We start from the raw sequence: 17,021 nt of genomic DNA, 5'->3' as shown, positions 1-17,021 counted from the left end.
GTTTAGTCCAATTGAGTTGAATATAATGGCGTTGAGTTAATGCAGTTGAGTAGGTTTGTGGAGTTGAGTTGTGTTGGGTTCAAATGTCCATTTCTGAATTAAGGTCATGCAATATTACTCGGGCTAGTCAGTTTCCCCCACAGGATGGTCAAGTGGATATGATAAGAACGGATGTTACAGTAAATTTATTGTAGTTTAATATATTCTTCATATTCCGCAAAACACTGATGGACAGGTGACAGTCAATGTTGGAATAACACTGAAGACTAAAGGCCCAGAGTTCATATTTCATGCCGCCGACCTGCCAGTGCAGACCCCGTCAGTGAGAGGAACAGAATTCCCTCACGGTTTGCTTTTCAAGGAGGGAAATGGTAGTGAACGACGGAGGAATCCCAGGGATCAACACAATGGATGTTGTTGCATTGAGTTCAGTGCAGTTGAGTTGAATTTAGACGAGTTCAGTGCAGTTGTGTTAAGTTTCGTGCAGTTGTGTTAAGTTTCATGCGGTTGAGTTGGGCTTGGTGCGGTTGAGTTGGGTGGAGCGGAGGAGTACAGCTGTGTTGAGTTGAGTTGAGTTGAGTGGAGCGGAGTTGAGTGCAGCTGTGCTGAGTTGATTTTAGTGCAGATGTGTTGAGTTGAGGTTAGTGCGGTTGAGGTTAGTGCGGTTGGGTTAAATGTAGATAAGTTGATTTGAGTTATGTACAGTTGTGTTGAGGTAAATGCAGTTGAGTTAATTTCAGTTGAGTTTCGTGCTGTTGTTTTGTGTTGAGTTTAGTGAAGTTGGGTTTATTCCATTAGAGTAGTTCTGTTGAGTTTAATGTAGTTCAGATGAATATAATGCAGTTGAGTTTAGTTTAGCTTAGTTATTGGAGCGGCGGTGAGCCCATTTGCGGAGTTGAGTTTAGTGTGATTGAGATTAGTGCTATTGAGTTGAGTTTAGTGCAGTTGGTTTAGTGCAGCTGAGTTCAGTTGGGTTAAGTTTAGTTTTGTTCGTGCAGTTGAGGAGTTAAGTTTAGTTAAGGTGCATTGCATTTGGTGCAGCTGAGTTGAGTTACGTGCAGGTGAGTTTATTTGTGTTTTCCGCAGTTGAGGTGAATTGTGTTGAGTTGCGTTGAGATTAGTGCAGTTGATTTGATATTAATTTAATTTATTGAATTTCAGTTTAGAATTGTTTAGTTAAGTTTACTAACCTGTAGCTCGTACACACTACTCTGGGAATAATCCTGGTCAATCTCTTCCGCACTCTTTCTAAATCCACCATATGCTTCTTGGATTGGGGTGAACATAACTGAACACAATACACCCTAACCAAATTGCTGTAAGGTTGTATCCTGCCTTTCCTGACTTCTGTGTGTATTGTTGTCATCAAAATCTTTCTTTCTCCACAGGTACTGGTAGACTCCAAGATTCCCTAGCTACAAAATAAATTGTATACGACTGAGTTAAAATGTCCATTTCTGAATTAATGTCATCAAATATTATTCACGCTAGTCTGTTTCTCCCACAGGATGGCCAAATGGATACTATAAGAATGGAGGCTATGGTAAATTTATTGTAGTTTAATACATTCTTTACGTAATCCACTAAACACTGATGGACAGGTGACAGCCAATGTTGGAATAACGCTGAAGGCTACGGGACCAGAGTTAATATTTCATGTCGACGACCTGCCAGTGCAGACCCCATCAGTGAGGAGCAGAATACCCTCACGGTTTGCTTTTCAAGGAGGGAAAGGGTACTGATTGAAGCAGGAATCCCAGGGATCTACACGACAGATGTTGTTGAGTTCAGGCCAGCACAGTTGAGTTGACTTTAGATGAGTTTAATGTATTTGAGATGAGTTTAGTACAATTGAGTTGAATAAAGTGCAGTTGATTTCATGCAATGGAGTTGAGTTGTATTGTGTGCAGTTGAGTTGGGTTTCGTGCAGTTGCCGTTAGTTTAGTTGAGTCTAGTGAAGTTGAGTTAAGTTTAGCTTAGTGATGTTGAGTTGAGTTCAGTGTAATTGGGTTGCGTTGAGTGTAGTTGACGAGTTGAGTTACAGCAGTTGAGTGGGATGCGGTTGTGTGGAATGCGATTGAGTGGAAAGGAGTTGAATGCAGTTGTGATGAGTTTATCGCTGGAGTTTCCTACAGTAGAGTTTAGTGGTGTTGAGCTGATGTTAATTCTGTTGAGGTGACGTTAATGCTGTTGAGGTGACGTTAATGCTGTTGAGGTGACGTTAATGCTGTTGAGGTGACGTTAATGCTGTTGAGGTGACGTTAAGGTGACGTTAATGCTGTTGAGGTGACGTTAATGCTGTTGAGGTGACGTTAATGCTGTTGAGGTGACGTTAATGCTGTTGAGGTGACGTTAATGCTGTTGAGGTGACGTTAATGCTGTTGAGGTGACGTTAATGCTGTTGAGGTGACGCTAATGCTGTTGAGGTGACGCTAATGCTGTTGAGGTGACGCTAATGCTGTTGAGGTGACGCTAATGCTGTTGAGGTGACGCTAATGCTGTTGAGGTGACGCTAATGCTGTTGAGGTGACGCTAATGCTGTTGAGGTGACGCTAATGCTGTTGAGGTGACGCTAATGCTGTTGAGGTGACGCTAATGCTGTTGAGGTGACGCTAATGCTGTTGAGGTGACGCTAATGCTGTTGAGGTGACGCTAATGCTGTTGAGGTGACGCTAATGCTGTTGAGGTGACGCTAATGCTGTTGAGGTGACGCTAATGCTGTTGAGGTGAGTTTAGTGCAGTTAGGATGAGTTCAGCGCAGTTGAGTTCGGTGCATTTGAGTGCAGTTGAGTTGAGTTTAGAGCAGTTCGGTTGAGTTAAATTATGTTGAGTTACGTTTGGTGCAGCGGAGTTGTATAATAATAATAATAATATCCTTTATTGTCATTGCACGTCAGTGCAACGAGATTTAGTATGCAGCTCCACCGATGTACAAGGAAAGTAAAATAAATAAATAAGCAAGCTGAGTCACGTGACCATCCGAGGGAGACTGGCCAGGGGGGTGGGTGGGGGGGGGGGCACACAGCAGGGCCGGTTCAGAGCCGCTATAGCTCTTGGAATAAAGCTGTTTCTGAGTCGGGAGATTCGGGCGTAGAAGGCCTTGTAACATCTGCCGGAGGGAAGTAGTTCGAACAGTCCGTTACAAGGGAGTGAGGAGTCGTTATGGATGCTGACGGCCTTCCTGAGGCACCGTGTGTGGTAGATGCCCTCCAAGGCTGGTAGCTCTGTCCCAATGATCCTCTGCGCTCTGTGGACGATGCGCTGAAGGGCTTTCCTCTCCACCTCCGTGCAGCTGAGATACCACACAGAGATGCCATACGTTAATATGCTCTCTGTGGTGCAGCGGTAGAACGTTGTCAGCAGCTGTTGGGGCAGACCAGTCTTTTTTAATGTCCTCAGGAAGAACAGTCGTTGCTGTGCCTTCTTGACCAGCGCAGCGGTGTTGGTGGACCATGTGAGGTCCTCTGAAAGGTGAGTGCCCAGAACCTTAAAGCTGGACACTCTCTCCACACTTTCCCCGTAAATGGAGATTGGGGCGTATTCTCCATTATGGGACCTCCTGAAGTCAATAATCAGCTCCTTGGTCTTGGAGGTGTTTAGTGACCAGTTGTTACGTGCGCACCAGTCCGCCAGGTTCGGTACCTCCGCTCTGTATTTTGTTTCCGCATCGTTGGTGATCAGCCCAATCACTGTTGTGTCGTCTGCAAACTTGACGATGGTGTTGGTGTCGAATGCGGGAACACAGTCGTGAGTGAAGAGGGAGTAGAGCATGGGGCTTAGTACACAGCCCTGTGGTGTGCCGGTGCTCAGGGTGATAGTGGAGGACAGGTGCGGGCCCAGTCTCACTGCCTGCGGTTGCTCCGTCAGAAAGTTCAGGATCCAATCGCATATCGGCGAGCTGAGGCCTAGCTGGTGGAGTTTGGTGGTGAGATTGGTGGGGATGACCGTATTGAATACAGAGCTATAGTCAATGAAGAGCATCCACACGTATGTGCCCTGTCCGTCGAGGTGAGTCAGGACAGTGTGAAGAGCCAGAGAGATGGCATCCTCTGTTGATCTATTTGCCCTGTTTGCAAATTGATGAGAGTCCAGTGAGGCAGGGATGCTGGATTTGATGTGGGAGAGGACCAGCCTTTCCAAGGCCTTCATTGGGATTGGAGTTAGGGCAACCGCGAGGTAGTCGTTCAGGTTGGTGACTTAGGACTTTTTCGGCACCGGCACCATGGTGGCTGTTTTCAGGCACTTGGGGACCGTTGCCAGAGATAGAGACAGATTAAAGATTCTCGTGAATACCTCCGCCAGCTGTACAGCCCAGTCCTTTAGTACCCTTCCCTGGACTCCATCCGGGCCTGCAGCCTTGCGTGGATTGATCCTACGCAGAGCGCACTGTACCTCCTGATTGCTCAGTGTTAAGGCCTGTCCCTCCACCATGGTCGGGGTTATTCCACTACTGGTGGTGTTGCCCGTTTCGAAGCGGGCAAAGAAGCTGTTTAGTTCGTTGGCCAGTGTGATATCACCGTGGGGGCAGGCGGGGCTGCTCTTGTAGTCAGTGATGTCCCTGACACCCTGCCACATACTTCTGGTGTCCGCGGTATTGAAGTGGTCTTCCACCCTTTGCCTGTGGATGTCTTTGGCCTTTTTTATGCCTTTGTTCAGGTTCGACCTGGCCGCACTGTAGGCAGAAGTGTCCCTGGATTTAAAGGCATTATTGCGTGCCCTTACCAGATCCTGAACCTCCTTGTTCATCCAGGGTTTCCGGTTTGGGAACATCTTTATTTGCTTGTCCACTGTGACAGTCTCCACACAGCAGTTGATGTAGGAGAGCACAGTGGATGTGTACTCCTCCAAGTCTGCCTCTGTACCACTGGTAGTCTGTTGCCTGTTTTGTTGATCTCCGTGCAGTTGAGGAGATGCAGCTGCGTTGCGTATGGTGCATCTGAGTTGAGTTATGTGCAGGTGAGTTGATTTGTGTTTACAGCAGTTGAGTTGTGGTGAATAGTGTTGAGTTGCGTTGAGATGAGTGCAGCTGAATTGATTTTAATTTAGTTTAGTGAATTTAGATGAGTCGTGCAGTTGAGATGAGTTGAGGTTAGTCTAATTGAGTTGAATATAATACAGTTGAGTTCATGCAGTTGAGTTGAGTTTCGTGCAGTCGTCTTGAGTTTCGAGCAGTTGAGTTGTTTTTCGTGCAGTTGAGCAGGGTTTAGTGCAGTTTAGTTCGGTTTAGTGCAGTTGTCGTTAATTTAGTTGAATGTAGTTAAGGTGAGTTAAGTTTAGCTTAGTGCAGTTGAGTTGAGTTCAGTGTAATTGGGTTGCGTTGAGTGCAGTTGTGGAGTTCAGTCACTGCGGTTGAGTGGAACGCGGTTGTGTAATGTGATTGAGTGGAATGGAGTTGAGTGCAGTTGTGATGAGTTTATTGCTGGAGTTCACTGCAGTTGAGTTTAGTGCTGTTGAGTTGATGTTAATGTTGTTGAGTTGAAAGGTTCAAAGGTTATTTATTGGTCACATACACCATAGGTGTAGTGAAATGCTTGTTGCCAATGCAGCACATATATAAATTTTAAAAATACAGACATAACAATAATAAAGAGATTTAAACATAAATGGTGCATCTGAGTTGAGTTAAGTGCAGGTGAGTTGAATTGTGTTTACTGCAGTTGAGTTGTGGTGAATATTGTTGAGTTGCGTTGAGATGAGTGCAGTTCAGTTGATTTTTATTTAGTTTAGTGAATTTCGGTTTAGATTGGTTTAGATATGTTTTCTAACCTGAAGATCGTACCCATCACTCTGAGATAATAATGTTCAATATCTTCTGTGTTCTTTTCTCTGTTTCTCCAACAGGAGGATCAAGTGGATACAATAAGAACAAAGGCTACGGTAAATATAATGTAGTTTAATATATTCTTCACTTAATCCACAAAACAATGATGGACAGGAGACAGTCAATGTTAGAATGCCGCAGAATGCTAAAGGACCAGGGTTAATGTTCCATCTCGACAACCTGCCGGTGGTGACCCCGTCAGTGAGAGGAGCAGAAATCCCTCACAGTTGGCTTTACAAGGAGGGAAAAGGTAATGAATGAAGCAGGAATCCCAGGGAGCAACACGGCCGATGTTGTCGAATTGAGTTCAGTGCAGTTAAGTTGGATTTAGATGAGTTGTGCAGTTGAGATGAGTTGAAGTTGGTCTAATTGAGTTGAATATAATACAGTTGAGTTGAGTAGGTTGGTGCAGTTTTAGTTTTGTACAGTCGTCTTGAGTTTCGAGCAGTTGAGTTGGTTTTCCTGCAGTTGAGCTGGGTTTAGTGCGGTTTAGTGCGGTTTAGTGCGGTTGTCGTTATTTTAATTGAATGTAGTTAAGGTTAGTTAAATTTAGCTTAGTGCGGTATGGTTGAGTTTGGTGTAATTGGGTTCCATTGAGTGAAGTTGTGGAGTTCAGTCACTGCGGTTGAGTGGAACGCGTTTGTAGAATGCCGTTGAGTGGAACAGAGTTGAGTGCAGTTGTGATGAGTTTATTGCTGGAGTTCACTGCAGTTGAGTTTAGTGCTGTTGAGTTGATGTTAATGCTGTTGAGTTGAAAGGTTCAAAGGTTATTTATAGGTCACATACACCATAGGTGTAGTTAAATGCTTGTTGCCAATGCAGCACATAAAAACAAAAATACAGACATAACAATAATAACGAGATTTAAACATAAAAAACATCTCCCCACAATGGTTCCCATTATGAGGGAAGGCACAATGTCCAGTCCCCATCCCATGTCCATCCACAATCGGGCCTGTTGAGGCCTCCGCAGTCGCCTTTATGGAGGCCCGATGCAGTTGAGTGTAGTTTAAGGCAGTTGTGTTGAAGTGTTGATGTTAGTTTTGCTACCTGCCTTCCCTGACTTCCAGGTGTATTTTTAGGTTGTGAAGGTTTGGGCCCGATCCGATAACTTGACATCGCATACATTTTTCTCCACGGGTACTGATAGACTCCAAGATTCCTTAGCTACAAAATAAACTGTATACGACTTCTTTAATGTTTATTTCTGAATTCATTATCAAATATTACTCACGGCAGTCTGTTTCTCCCACAGGAGGGTCAAGTGGATACGATAATGGAGGCTACGGTAAATATATTATAGTTTAATACATTCTTCACTTAATCCACAAAGCACTGATAGACAGGTGACAGTCAATGTTAGAATACCGCAGAAGGCTAAAGGACCAGGGTTAATGTTCCATGTCGACGATCTGCCGGTGGTGACCCCGTCAGTGATAGGAGCAGAAATCCCTCACAACGTTGCCTATTTCCTTCGAATTCCCTCACGTGTACCTTAGAAATCCCTCACAGTTGGCTTTACAAGGAGGGAAAAGGTAGTGAATGAAGCAGGAATCAACACGGCCGATGTTGTCGAATTGAGTTCAGTGCAGTTAAGTTGGATTTAGATGAGTCGTGCAGTTGAGATGAGTTGAGGTTGGTCTAATTGAGTTGAATATAATACAATTGAGTACATGCAGTTGAGTTAAGTAGGTTGGTGCAGTTGTGTTTCGTGCAGTCGTCTTGAGTTTAGTGCTGTTGAGTTGATGTTAATGCTGTTGAGTTGAAAGGTTCAAAGGTTATTTATAGGTCACATACACCATAGGTGTAGTGAAATGCTTGTTGCCAATGCAGCACATAAAGAAAAAAAACAGACATAACAATAATAACGAGATTTAAACATTAAAAACAACTCCTTACAATGGTTCCCATTATGAGGGAAGGCACAATATTCAGTCCCCATCCCATTCCCACCCATTGTCGATCCTATTGAGGCTCCACTTCTCCTTTATGGAGGCCCGATGCAGTTCAGTGTAGTTTAAGGCAGTTGTGTTGTTGTTAGTCTTGCATCCTGCCTTCCTTGACTTCCAGGTGTATTTTTAGGTTGTGAAGGCTTGGGCCCGATCCGATAACATGTCATCACATACATTGTTCTCCACAGATATTGGTAGACTCCAAGATTCCTTAGCTACAAAATCAACTGTATACGACTGCTTTAATGTTTATTTCTGAATTTGTCATCAAATATTACTCACGGCAGTCTGTTTCTCCCACAGGAGGGTCAAGTGGATACAATAACGGAGGCTACGGTAAATATATTATAGTTTAATATATTATTCACTTAATCCACAAAGCACTGATAGAGAGGTGACAGGCAATGTTAGGATACCACAGAACGCTAAAACACCAGGGTTAATGTTCCATGTTGACGATCTGACGGTAGTGACCTCGTCAGTGAGAGGAGCAGAATTCCCTCACGGCTGGCTTTACAAGGAGGGAAAAGGCAGTGAATGAAGTGGGAATCCCAGGGATCAACACGGCTGATGTTGTTGTGATGAGTTGAGCTTAGGTCAGTTTAGTTGAATATAGCTGAGTTTAGTGCAGTTGATTTAAGTCCAATTGAGTTGAGTTGGATTTATGTAGTTATGTTCATGCAGCTGAGTTGAGCTTAGCGCAGTTGTGTTGAATGCAATTGGGTTGAGTTTAGTGGAGTTGATTTGAGTAAAGAAGTTGAGTTGAGTTCATGTTGAGTTTTTAGTGCAGTTGAGTAGCCTTGAGATTCGTGGAGTTGAGTTTAGTGCAGTTGAATTAGTTGCAATTTAGTTGATTTGTTTATTGAAGTTGAGTGTACTGCAGTTGAGTTGCAATGGTTTAAGTGCAGTTGAATTGGGTTTAGTGCAGTTGATTTTACTATGGTGCACTTGAGTCAAGCTCAATGCAGTTGAGTGCAGTTTAAGGCAGTTGTGTTGAATGGTTGATGTTAGTTTTGCAACCTGCCTTCCCCGACTTCCAGGTGTATTTTTAGTTTGTGAAGGTTTGGGCCCGATCCGATAACATGTCATCGCATACATTTTTCTCTACATGTACTGGTAGACTCCAAGATTCCTTAGCTACAAAATAAACTGTATACGACTGCTTTAATGCTTATTTCTGAATTCGTCATCAAATATTACTCACGGCAGTCTGTTTCTCCCACAGGAGGGTCAAGTGGATACTATAACGGAGGCTACGGTAAATATAAAGTGGTTTAGTACATTCTTCACTTAATCCACAAAGCACTGATGGACAGGTGACAGTCAATGTTAGAACACCACAGAGGCTAAAGGACCTGGGTTCATGTTCCATGTCGACAACCTGCCAGTGGTGACCCCGTCAGTGAGAGGAGCAGAATTCCCCCACGTTTGGCTTTACAAAGAAGGAAAAGGTAGTGAATGAATCTGGAATCCCAGGGATCAACAGGACTGATGTTGTTGTGATGAGTTGAGCTTAGGCCAGTTTAGTTGAATTTAGCTGAGTTTAGTACAGTTGAGTTAAGTCCAATTGAGTTGAGTTGGATTTATGTAGTTACGTTCATGCAGCTGAGTTGAGCTTAGCACAGTTGTGTTGAATGCAATTGGGTTGAGGTTGGTTGAGTTTAGTGGAGTTGATTTGAGTAAAGAGAGTTGAGTTGAGTTCATGTTGAGTTTTTAGTGCAGTTAAGTTGAGTTTAGTGCAGTTGAGTTTAATACAGTTGAATTAGTTGCAATTTAGTAGATTTGTTTATTGCAGTTGAGTGTACTGCAGTTGAGTTGCAATGGTTTATATGCAGTTGAGTTGGGTTTAGTGCAGTTGATTTTAGTATGGTGCACTTGAGTCAAGCTCAATGCAGTTGAGTGCAGTTTAAGGCAGTTGTGCTGATGTTAGTTTTGCAACCTGCCTTCCCTGACTTCCAGGTGTATTTTTAGTTTGTGAAGGTTTGGGCCCGATCCGATAACATGTCATCGCGTACATTTTTCTCCAAAGGTACTGGGAGACTCCAAGCTTCCTTAGCTACAAAATAAACTGTATACGACTGCTTTAATGTTTATTTCTGAATTTGTCATCAAATATTACTCACGGCAGTCTGTTTCTCCCACAGGAGGGTCAAGTGGATACGATAACGGAGGCTACGGTAAATATATTATAGTTTAATATATTCTTCACTTAATCCACAAAGCACTGATGGACAGGTGACAGTCAATGTTAGAATACCACAGAAGGCTAAAGGACCAGGGTTAAAGTTCCATGTCGCCGACATGCCGGTGGTAACCCCGTCAGTGAGAGGAGCAGAAATCCCTCACAGTTGGCTTTACAAGGAGGGAGAAGCTAGTGAATGAAGCAGGAATCCCAGGGATCAACATGATGGATGTTGTTGAATTGAGTTCAGTGCAGTTACGTTGAATTTAGATGATTCGTGCAGTTGAGATGAGTTGAGGTTCGTCTAATTGAGTTGAATATAATACAGTTGAGTTCATGCAGCTGAGTTGAGTAGGTTAGTGCAGTTTTAGTTTCATGCAGTCGTCTTGAGTTTCGAGCAGTTGAATTGGTTTTTGTGCAGTTGAGCTGGGTTTAGTGCAGTTTAGTTCGGTTTAGTGCAGTTATCGTTAGTTTAGTTGAATGTAGTTAAAGTGAGTTAAGTTTAGCTTAGTACAGTTGAGTTTGGTGTAGTTGAGTGCAGTTGTAGAGTTGAGTTTAGTGCAGATGCGTTGAATTAAGTGCAGTCGAATTAAGTGCAGTTGAGTTGCTTTTAATGCAGTTGGGTTGAGTTGAATGCAGATAAGTTGTGTTCAGGTAAATGCAGTTGAGTTGAGTGGAGTTAAGTTTTGTGCAGTTGATTTGTGTTGAGTTTAGTGCTGTTGGGTTTACTCCACTTGAGGCGAGTTTAGTTCTGTTGATGTGTTGGATTTGAGTTTAGTGCTGTTGATGAGTTGGATTTATGTAGTTACGTTCATGCAGCTGAGTTGAGCTTAGCGCAGTTGTGTTGAATGCAATTGGGTTGAGGTTGGTTGAGTTTAGTGGAGTTGATTTGAGTAAAGAGTTCAGTTGAGTTCATGTTGAGATTTTAGTGCAGTTGAGTTGAGTTGAGTGCAGTTAAGTTGAGTTTAGTGCAGTTGAGTAGCCTTGGGATTCGTGCAGTTGAGTTTTATACAGTTGAATTAGTTGCAATTTAGTTGATTTGTTTATTGCAGTTGAGTGTACTGCAGTTGAGTTGCAATGGTTTATGTGCAGTTGAGTTGGGTTAAGTGCTGTTGATTTTAGTATGGTGCACTTGAGTCAAGCTCAATGCAGTTGAGTGTTGTTTAAGGCAATTGTGTTGATGTTAGTTTTGCAACCTGCCTTCCCTGACTTCCAGGTGTATTTTTAGTTTGTGAAGGTTTGGACCCGATCCGATAACATGTCATCGCATACATTTTTCTCTAAAGGTACTGGTAGACTCCAAGATTCCTTCGCTACAAAATAAACTGTATACGACTACTTTAACGTTTATTTCTGAATTTGTCATCAAATATTACTCACGGCAGTCTGTTTCTCCCACAGGAGGGTCAAGTGGATACGATAACGGAGGCTACGGTAAATATATTATAGTTTAATATATTATTCACTTAATCCACAAAGCACTGATAGACAGGTGACAGTCAATGTTAGAATACCGCAGAAGGCTAAAGGACCAGGGTTAATGTTCCATGTCGACGATCTGCCGGTGGTGACCCCGTCAGTGAGAGGAGCAGAATTCCCTCACGGTTGGCTTTACAAGGAGGGAAAAGGTAGTGAATGAAGCAGGAATCCCAGAGATCAACAGGACTGATGTTGTTGAGTTGAGTTCAGTGCAGTTACGTTAAATTTAGATGAGTCGTGCAGTTGAGATGAGTTGAAGTTGGTCTAATTGAGTTGAATATAATACAGTTGAGTTCATGCAGTTGAGTTGAGTAGGTTGGTGCAGTTTTAGTTTCATGCAGTCGTCTTGAGTTTCGAGCAGTTGAGTTGGTTTTCCTGCAGTTGAGCTGGGTTTAGTGCAGTTTAGTTCGGTTTAGTGCGGTTGTCGTTAGTTTAATTGAATGTAGTTAAGGTTAGTTAAGTTTAGCTTAGTGCGGCATGGTTGAGTTTGGTGTAATTAGGTTCCATTGAGTGCAGTTGTGGAGTTCAGTCACTGCGGTTGAGTGGAATGCGGTTGTAGAATGCCGTTGAGTGGAACGGTGTTAAGTGCAGTTGTGATGAGTTTATTGCTGGAGTTGACTGCAGTTGAGATTAGTGCTGTTGAGTTGATGTTAATGCTGTTGAGTTGAAAGGTTCAAAGGTTATTTATAGATCACTTACACCAGAGGTGTAGTGAAATGCTTGTTGCCAATGCAGCACATTAAGAAAAAAAATAGACATAACATAGACATAAATAGACATAGGGGGAGGAGACGGAGGGGGCTGGCGGGGCTGGGGGAGTTCGGTGTTCGTGCCCCCGGGATGCAGACTCCCCAGGCGGAGTGTGGGATGCTGTTCCTCCAGTTTCCGGTGTTGCTCGCTCTGGCGGTGGAGGGGACCCTGGACGGAGAGGTCGGGTTGGGAGTGGGAGGGGGAGTTGGGGTGCTGAGCCGTCGTGAGGTCAGGTGGGTGGTTGCGGGCCGGGAGGAGGTGTTCGGCGAGGCGATCGCCCGGCCTCCGCTTGGTCTCACCGATATGGATCGGCTGGCGTCTAGAGCAGCGGATGCAGTGGATGAGGTTGGAGGAGATGCAGGGTGACCTTTGTCGTGCCTGGAGCGACTGCTTGGGTCCTTGGCTGGAGTCGTGGGGGGGGGGGGGGGGGGGGGGGGGGGGGGGGGGGGGGGGGGTGTTGCATTTCTTGCGGTTGCGGTGGGGGGTTGCCTGGGTGTGGCGGTTGGTGGTGCGGGAGTTGAGGGGAGGGGTTGGCGGGGGAGTTGCGGAGGGAGCGGTCTATACGGGGGGCAGACATGGGGGGGGATGGGAGGATCTAGCGAGTGGTGGGAGCGCGTTGGAGGTGGCGGAGGTGGCGGAGGGTTATGTGTTGTATTTTCCAGCTGGTGGGGTGAAAGGCGAGGACTAGAGTGACTCTGCCCTTGTTGTGGGTGCGGCGATGGGGAGAGAGAGCAGTGTTACGGGGTATGGATGAGACCCTGGTGCGAGCCTCATCTATGGTGGCGGAGGGGAATCCCCGTTCCTATTATCTAAATGGTCGCCGATTGGGAAAGGGGGAGATGCAGCGAGACCTGGGTGTCATGGTACACCAGTCATTGAAGGTAGGCATGCAGGTGCAGCAGGCAGTAAAGAAAGCGAATGGTATGTTAGCTTTCATTGCAAAAGTATTTGAGTATAGGAGCAGGGAGGTTCTACTGCAGTTGTACAGGGTCTTGGTGAGACCACACCTGGAGTATTGCGTACAGTTTTGGTCTCCAAATCTGAGGAAGGACATTATTGCCATTGAGGGAGTGCAGAGAAGGTTCACCAGACTGATTCCTGGGATGTCAGGACTGTCTTATGAAGAAAGACTGGATAGACTTGGTTTATACTCTCTAGAATTTAGGAGATTGAGAGGGGATCTTATAGAAACTTACAAAATTCTTAAGGCGTTGTACAGGCTAGATGTAGGAAGATTGTTCCCGATGTTGGGGAAGTCCAGGACAAGGGGTCACAGCTTAAGGATAAGGGGGAAATCCTTTAAAACCGAGATGAGAAGAACTTTTTTCACACAGAGAGTGGTGAATCTCTGGAACACTCTGCCACAGAGGGTAGTTGAGGCCAGTTCATTGGCTATATTTAAGAGGGAGTTAGATGTGGCCCTTGTGGCTAAGGGGATCGGGGGGTATGGAGAGAAGGCAGGTACGGGTTACTGAGTTGGATGATCAGCCATGATCATATTGAATGGCGGTGCAGGCTCGAAGGGCCGAATGGCCTACTCCTGCACCTAATTTCTATGTTTCTATGTTTCTATAACAATAATAAAGAGATTTAAACATAAAAAACATCCCCCCACAAAGGTTCCCATTGTGAGGGAAGGCACAATATCCAGTCCCCATCCCATGTGCACCCATAGTCGGGCCTATTGAGGCTTCCACATTCTCCTTTATGGTTGCCCAATGCAATTGAGTGTAGTTTAAGGCAGTTGTGTTGAAGTGTTGATGTTAGTCTTGCAACCTGCCTTCCTTGACTTCCAGGTGTATTTTTAGGTTGTGTAGGTTTGGGCCCGATCCGATAACTTGTCATCGCATACATTTTTCTCCACAGGTATTGGTAGACTCCAAGATTCCTTAGCTACAAAATTGTATATGACTGCTTTAATGTTTATTTCTGAGTTCGTTATCAAATATTACTTATGCCAGTCTGTTTTTTTGTCCCACAGGTGGGTCAAGTGGATATGATAACGGAGGCTACGGTAAATATATTATAGTTTAATATGTTATTCACTTAATCCACAAAGCAATGATGGACAGGTGACGGTCAATATTAGAATACCGCAGAAGGCTAAAGGACCAAGGTTAATGTTCCATGTCGACAGCATGCCGGTGGTGACCCCATCAGTGAGAGGAGCAGAAATCCCTCACAGTTGGCTTTACAAGGAGGGAAAAGGTAATGAATGAAGCAGGAATCCCAGGGATCAACACGGCCGATGTTGTCGAATTGAGTTCAGTGCAGTTAAGTTGGATTTAGATGAGTCGTGCAGTTGAGATGAGTTGAAGTTGGTCTAATTGAGTTGAATATAATACAGTTAACTTCATGCAGTTGAGTTGAGTAGGTTGGTGCAGTGTTAGTTTTGTGCAGTCGTCTTGATATTCGAGCAGTTGTGTTGGTTTTCCTGCAGTTGGGCTGGGTTTAGTGCAGTTTAGTGCGGTTTAGTGCGGTTGTCGTTAGTTTAATTGAATGTAGTTATGGTTAGTTAAGTTTAGCTTAGTGCGGCATGGTTGAGTTTGGTGTAATTGGGTTCCATTGAGTGAAGTTGTGGAGTTCAGTCACTGCGGTTGAGTGGAACGCATTTGTAGAATGCCGCTAAGTGGAATGGAGTTGAGTGCAGTTGTGATGAGTTTTTTGCTGGAGTTCACTGAAGTTGAGTTTAGTGCTGTTGAGTTGATGTTAATGCTGTTGAGTTGAAAGGTTCAAAGGTTATTTATAGGTCACATACACCATAGGTGTAGTTAAATGTAGTTGTTGCCAATGCAGCACATAAAAAAAAAAATACAGACATAACAATAATTTCGAGATTTAAACATAAAAAAACATCTCACCCACAATGGTTCCCATTATGAGGGAAGGCACAATAACGGAGGTCCATATCCCCATCCCATGTCCATCCACAATCGGGCCTGTTGAGGCCTCCGCAGTCGCCTTTATGGAGGCCCGATGCAGTGTTGAGTGTGTAGTTTAAGGCAGTTGTGTTGAAGTGTGTTGATGTTAGTTTTGCTACCTGCCTACCCTGACTTCCAGGTGTATTTTTAAGTTGTGAAGGTTTGGGCCCGATCCAATAACTTGACATCGCATACATTTTTCTCCACGGGTACTGATAGACTCCAAAATTCCTTAGCTACAAAATAAACTGTATACGACTTCTTTAATGTTTATTTCTGAATTCATTATCAAATATTACTCACGGCAGTCTGTTTCTCCCACAGGAAGGTCAAGTGGATACGATAATGGAGGCTACGGTAAATATATTATAGTTTAATACATTCTTCACTTAATCCACAAAGCACTGATAGACAGGTGACAGTCAATGTTAGAATACCGCAGAAGGCTAAAGGACCAGGGTTAATGTTCCATGTCGACGACCTGCCAGTGGTGACCCCGTCAATGAGAGGAGCTGAATTCCCTCACGGTTATCTTTACAAGGAGGGAAAAGGTAGTGAATGAAGCGGGAATCCCAGGGATCAACACGATGGATGTTGTTGTGATGAGTTGAGCTTAGGCCAGTTGAGTTGAATTTAGCTGAGTTTAGTGCAGTTGAGTTAAGTCCAATTGAGTTGAAGTGGATTTATGTAGTTGCTTTCATGCAGCTGAGTTGAGCTTAGTGTAGTTGTGTTGAATGCAATTGGGTTGAGGTTGGTTGAGTTTATGAGAGAAGGCACAAGTGAAAGTCCCCATGAGGAGTTTAGTTCCACAATCGGGCCTGTTGAGTTGGCCTCCGCAGTCGCCTTTATGGAGCCCCGATGCAGTTGAGTGTAGTTTAAGGCAGTTGTGTTGAAGTGTTGATGTTAGTTTTGCTACCTGCCTTCCCTGACTTCCAGGTGTATTTTTAAGTTGTGAAGGTTTGGGCCCGATCCGATAACTTGACATTGCATACATTTTTCTCCACGGGTACTGATAGACTCCAAGATTCCTTAGCTACAAAATAAATTGTATACGACTTCTTTAATGTTTATTTCTGAATTCGTTATCAAATATTACTCACGGCAGTCTGTTTCTCCCACAGGAGGGTCAAGTGGATACGATAACGGAGGCTACGGTAAATATATTATAGTTTAATATATTATTCACTTAATCCACAAAGCACTGATAGACAGGTGACAGTCAATGTTAGAATACCGCAGAAGGCTAAAGGACCAGGGTTAATGTTCCATGTCGACGATCTGCCGGTGGTGACCCCGTCAGTGAGAGGAGCAGAATTCCCTCACGGTTGGCTTTACAAGGAGGGAAAAGGTAGTGAATGAAGCGGGAATCCCAGGGATCAACACGGCTGATGTTGTTGTGATGAGTTGAGCTTAGGTCAGTTGAGTTGAATTTAGCTGAGTTTAGTACAGTTGAGTTAAGTCCAATTGAGTTGAGTTGGATTTATGTAGTTACGTTCATGCAGCTGAGTTGAGCTTAGCGCAGTTGTGTTGAATGCAATTGGGTTGAGGTTGGTTGAGTTTAGTGGAGTTGATTTGAGTAAAGAGAGTTGAGTTGTTGAGTTCATGTTGAGTTTTTAGTGCAGTTAAGTTGAGTTTAGTGCAGTTGAGTAGCCTTGGGATTCGTGCAGTTGAGTTTAATACAGTTGAATTAGTTGCAATTTAGTTGATTTGTTTATTGCAGTTGAGTGTACTGCAGTTGAGTTGCAATGGTTTAAGTGCAGTTGAGTTGGGTTTAGTGCAGTTGATTTTAGTATGGTGCACTTGAGTCAAGCTCAATGCAGTTGAGTGTAGTTTAAGGCAGTTGTGTTGAAGTGTTGATGTTAGTTTTGCAACCTGCCTTCCCTGACTTCCAGGTGTATTTTTAGTTTGTGAAGGTT

General features: G+C 44.1%; 1 protein-coding gene across 6 annotated transcripts in view; it reads left to right on the top strand.

Annotated features, from left to right (window-relative positions):
* The first annotated feature begins 6,313 nt into the window (after positions 1–6,313).
* LOC129716387 (uncharacterized) overlaps positions 6,314–17,021 on the top strand; it is a 38,229-nt gene continuing 27,521 nt past the window's right edge. Inside the window, exons 1-7 of one of the 6 annotated variants that reach the window (XM_055666258.1) lie at positions 6,314–7,109; positions 8,077–8,109; positions 8,999–9,031; positions 9,918–9,950; positions 11,357–11,389; positions 14,166–14,198; positions 16,227–16,259. In XM_055666258.1, coding sequence (XP_055522233.1) covers positions 7,019–7,109; positions 8,077–8,109; positions 8,999–9,031; positions 9,918–9,950; positions 11,357–11,389; positions 14,166–14,198; positions 16,227–16,259 — 289 coding nt within the window. In that variant the 5' untranslated portion in view covers positions 6,314–7,018. Of the gene's footprint in view, positions 7,110–8,076; positions 8,110–8,998; positions 9,032–9,917; positions 9,951–11,356; positions 11,390–14,165; positions 14,199–15,429; positions 15,463–16,226; positions 16,260–17,021 lie in introns of all 6 variants that reach the window. The other 5 variants (XM_055666254.1, XM_055666256.1, XM_055666255.1 and 2 more) reach the window with 5 other exon arrangements.

The sequence above is a fragment of the Leucoraja erinacea genome, unplaced genomic scaffold (genome assembly GCF_028641065.1).
Source record: "Leucoraja erinacea ecotype New England unplaced genomic scaffold, Leri_hhj_1 Leri_225S, whole genome shotgun sequence".
In the NCBI taxonomy this organism is placed as follows: Eukaryota; Metazoa; Chordata; class Chondrichthyes; order Rajiformes; family Rajidae; genus Leucoraja; species Leucoraja erinaceus.
This window is presented reverse-complemented; position numbering and strand designations above follow the sequence as displayed.